Source organism: Salvelinus sp. IW2-2015, unplaced genomic scaffold, assembly GCF_002910315.2.
Source record: "Salvelinus sp. IW2-2015 unplaced genomic scaffold, ASM291031v2 Un_scaffold2775, whole genome shotgun sequence".
Lineage (NCBI taxonomy): Eukaryota > Metazoa > Chordata > Actinopteri > Salmoniformes > Salmonidae > Salvelinus > Salvelinus sp. IW2-2015.
The window spans coordinates 98,213-101,419 of NW_019944077.1; the positions used below are offsets into that span (position 1 = coordinate 98,213).

Consider the following 3,207-nt stretch of genomic DNA (forward strand, 5'->3'; position numbering starts at 1 on the left):
TCCTCTCCTCCTCTCTTCTGTCTCCCTATCCTCTCATACTTCTCTGTGTTCTCTTCATCTGCCTCTCTACTTCTCTATCCATCTCTCTCTTCTCCTCATCATCCTTTCTTTCTTCTGCGCCTCTCCCTGTCCTGCCTGGTCAGTCTTCTGCTCACCTCTCCCTGTCCTGCTGGTCAGTCTCTGCTGCACCTCTCCTGTCCTGCCTGGTCAGTCTTCTGCACCACCTCTCCCGTCCTGCCTGGTCAGTCTTCTGCACCACCTCTCCCTGTCCTGCCTGGTCAGTCTGTGTCTGTGAGAGAAGTGAAGAGTTTTCCAGAAGCTCCACTGCAGGACCTTCCCTAATGCCTCCAAGTGGAGCAGGGTCGCAAGGACTGGGGAAGGGGCAGGGGCAGAGGGCAGCCCTCCTCTCTCACCACTAGGGAGTCGGGTTTGTTTCTGGGGCACAGACCTCCACACACAGCCTCACCTTCCCACAAGCCTGCTGGAATTACGGTACTTGGGGCACTGTAGGGAGTAGTCAGTCTGGCCGTCTGATTGGATATCGGCTTCAGGAGGATGGGTGAGTTTTTGCTTTTACGTCCCGTCTCGTCATTTGCTGGTTGGCCACCCACATCCTGTTCAACGGGCGAATCAGAAACCACCTTGACTCCTTTGTCATCATCTAAGACATCCTTGTTAGTGTCGATGTCGCTAAGCTCTGCCTGGGGACTGTCTCCTGCACGTGTCTTACAGCAGGTCTTCCTCTGGAAGGAGGCCCTACTGCTGCTGAAGAACTTGGGCAACAGGAAGTCGAAACAGGCGAGTCCAGATCCCTGAAACCCAGAATAGAGGCACAGTGTCGTATCTCCATGCAGTATCTTTACTGAAGAGCAGCTTGGATGTGTAGGCAAACTGCAGCAGGGGCTCAAAGCCACTCGCCGTCACCTTTAGAGAGGGATGGAAAGAAAGAGAAACGATGGTTATGACACAGCAGTACAGCTGGGGATAAATAACCTATTCACAAACTCAACACTACTGTTGATTCAGCATATACCATATTTATCTATCTGACAGAACTGAGTTCATCTCATCTCTTAGACAACTATGCTCACGTGATGAAAAACACTCAGTGTTGCCTGACAACACTCAGTTGACTGACAACCACTCAGTTGCCTGACAACCCTCAGTGTAGCCTGACAACCACTCAGTGTTGCCTGACACATCAGTGTTGCTGACAACCTCAGTGTAGCCTGACAACCACTCAGTGTTGCCTGACAACCACTCAGTGTTGCCTGACAACACATCAGTGTTGCCTGAACCACTCAGTGTTGCCTGACAACCACTCAGTGTTGCCTGACAACCACTCAGTGTTGCTGACAACCATCAGTGACTTCCAGTTGCCTGCCTGCTACTTTAATTATTTTTTTTATTAGCAAACTTAGGCATGACATGCAGCAGCAAACACAGACCCTACACATCCAAGTATAACTGACCAACTTATGAAGACCAGCAGTGTAATTATGAATTATGTCAAGTCAGTGTGGAAGAGGTGGGAAATTATTGTTGTCTATCAACCTGGGTCTGACAACTTGGATGGACATTTACTGAGAGCATGGTAGCAGACTATATTGCAAAAATATTTAGTATAAGCCTACAGGAAAGTGTATGTGCTCAAGCTAGAGGGATGCAAAAGTCATCCGCTACCAAGATTAGCGAAGCACCTTTTACTGGTCAAACAGCCGACCAAATCAGCCTGTTACAATGTTTTGGGTAAGAAATATTTTTGACTAGATCCTGCTATTTACAGACACAGATATTCAGCACGCTTATAGGAAAGGGCATTCAACATGTACCGCATGACACAAATTACAGATGATAGTCTGTTTTGTTAGACTGCAGCTTTTGACATTATTGGTCATTATCGATCTGCTGCTGTAAAAACTTGTGTTATGGTTTTACATCCCCTGCTATAATGTGTATAAAGAGTTACCTGTCTAACAGAATCCAGGTAGAGTGAGGCATTCCCCAGGGCAACTGTCTAGGCCCCTTCTTTTTTAAATATTTACTAGTGACCTGCCACTGGCTCTGAGTAAAGCCAGTTGTGTCCGGATGACTCAACACTATACACATCACTATACACTCAGCTACCACAGCGACTGAAATGACTGCAACACTTAACAAGCACTGCACTCAGTTACAGAATGGGTGGCAAGAAATAAGTTAGTCCAAAATATTTCTAAAACTAAAAGCATTGTTTTTGGGACAATATTCACTAAACCCTAACCTAACTAAATCTTGTAATGAATAATGTGGAAATTGAGCAAGTTGAGGTGACTAAACTGCTTGGTGTAACCCTGGATTGTAAACGTCATGGTCAAACATGTTGATACAACAGTAGCTAAGATGGGGGAAAGTCTGTCCTAATAAAGCACTGCTCTACCTTCTAAACAACTATAACAAGGCAGGTCTACAGGCCCTAGTTTCTACTCTCTAAACAAACTATCAACAAGGCAGGTCCTACAGGCCCTAGTTTCTACCTTCTAAACAACACTATCAACAAGGCAGGTCTACAGGCCCTAGTTTCTACTTCTAAACAACACTATCAACAAGGCAGGTCCTACAGGCCTAGTTTCTACCTTCTAAACAACACTATCAACAAGGCAGGTCCTACAGGCCCTAGTTTCTACCTTCTAAACAACACTATCAACAAGGCAGGTTCTACAGACCCTAGTTTCTACCTTCTAAACAACACTATCAACAAGGCAGGTCTACAGGCCCTAGTTTCTACCTTCTAACAACACTATCACAAGGCAGGTCCTACAGGCCTAGTTTCTACCTTCTAAACAACACTATCAACAAGGCAGGTCCTACAGGCCTAGTTTCTACCTTCTAAACAACACCATACCAAGGCAGGTCCTACAGACCTAGTTTCTACCTTCTAACAACGCATACACAAGGCAGGTCCTACAGGCCTAGTTTCTACTTCTAAACAACCATAACAGGCAGGTCTACAGGCCCTAGTTTTACCTTATCACATATACACAAGGCAGGTCTACGGCCTAGTTTCTACCTTCTAAACAACACATACACAAGGCAGGTCTTACAGGCCCTAGTTTCTACCTTCTAAACACACCATACACAAGGCAGGTCCTACAGGCCCTAGTTTCTACTTCTAAACAACACCATACACAAGGCAGGTCCTACAGCCCTAGTTTCTTCTAACACAAT

At 45.9% G+C, this 3,207-nt stretch overlaps 1 protein-coding gene across 1 annotated transcript in view; it reads left to right on the forward strand.

Annotated features, from left to right (window-relative positions):
- The first annotated feature begins 1,740 nt into the window (after window positions 1-1,740).
- The window catches only part of LOC112074720 (BTB and CNC homology 1, basic leucine zipper transcription factor 1 a), a 14,453-nt gene continuing 12,986 nt past the window's right edge, over window positions 1,741-3,207 (forward strand). The window contains exon 1 of the mRNA XM_070440636.1: window positions 1,741-1,749. Within this exon, the coding sequence (XP_070296737.1) occupies window positions 1,741-1,749 (9 nt within the window). The remainder of the gene's footprint in view (window positions 1,750-3,207) is intronic.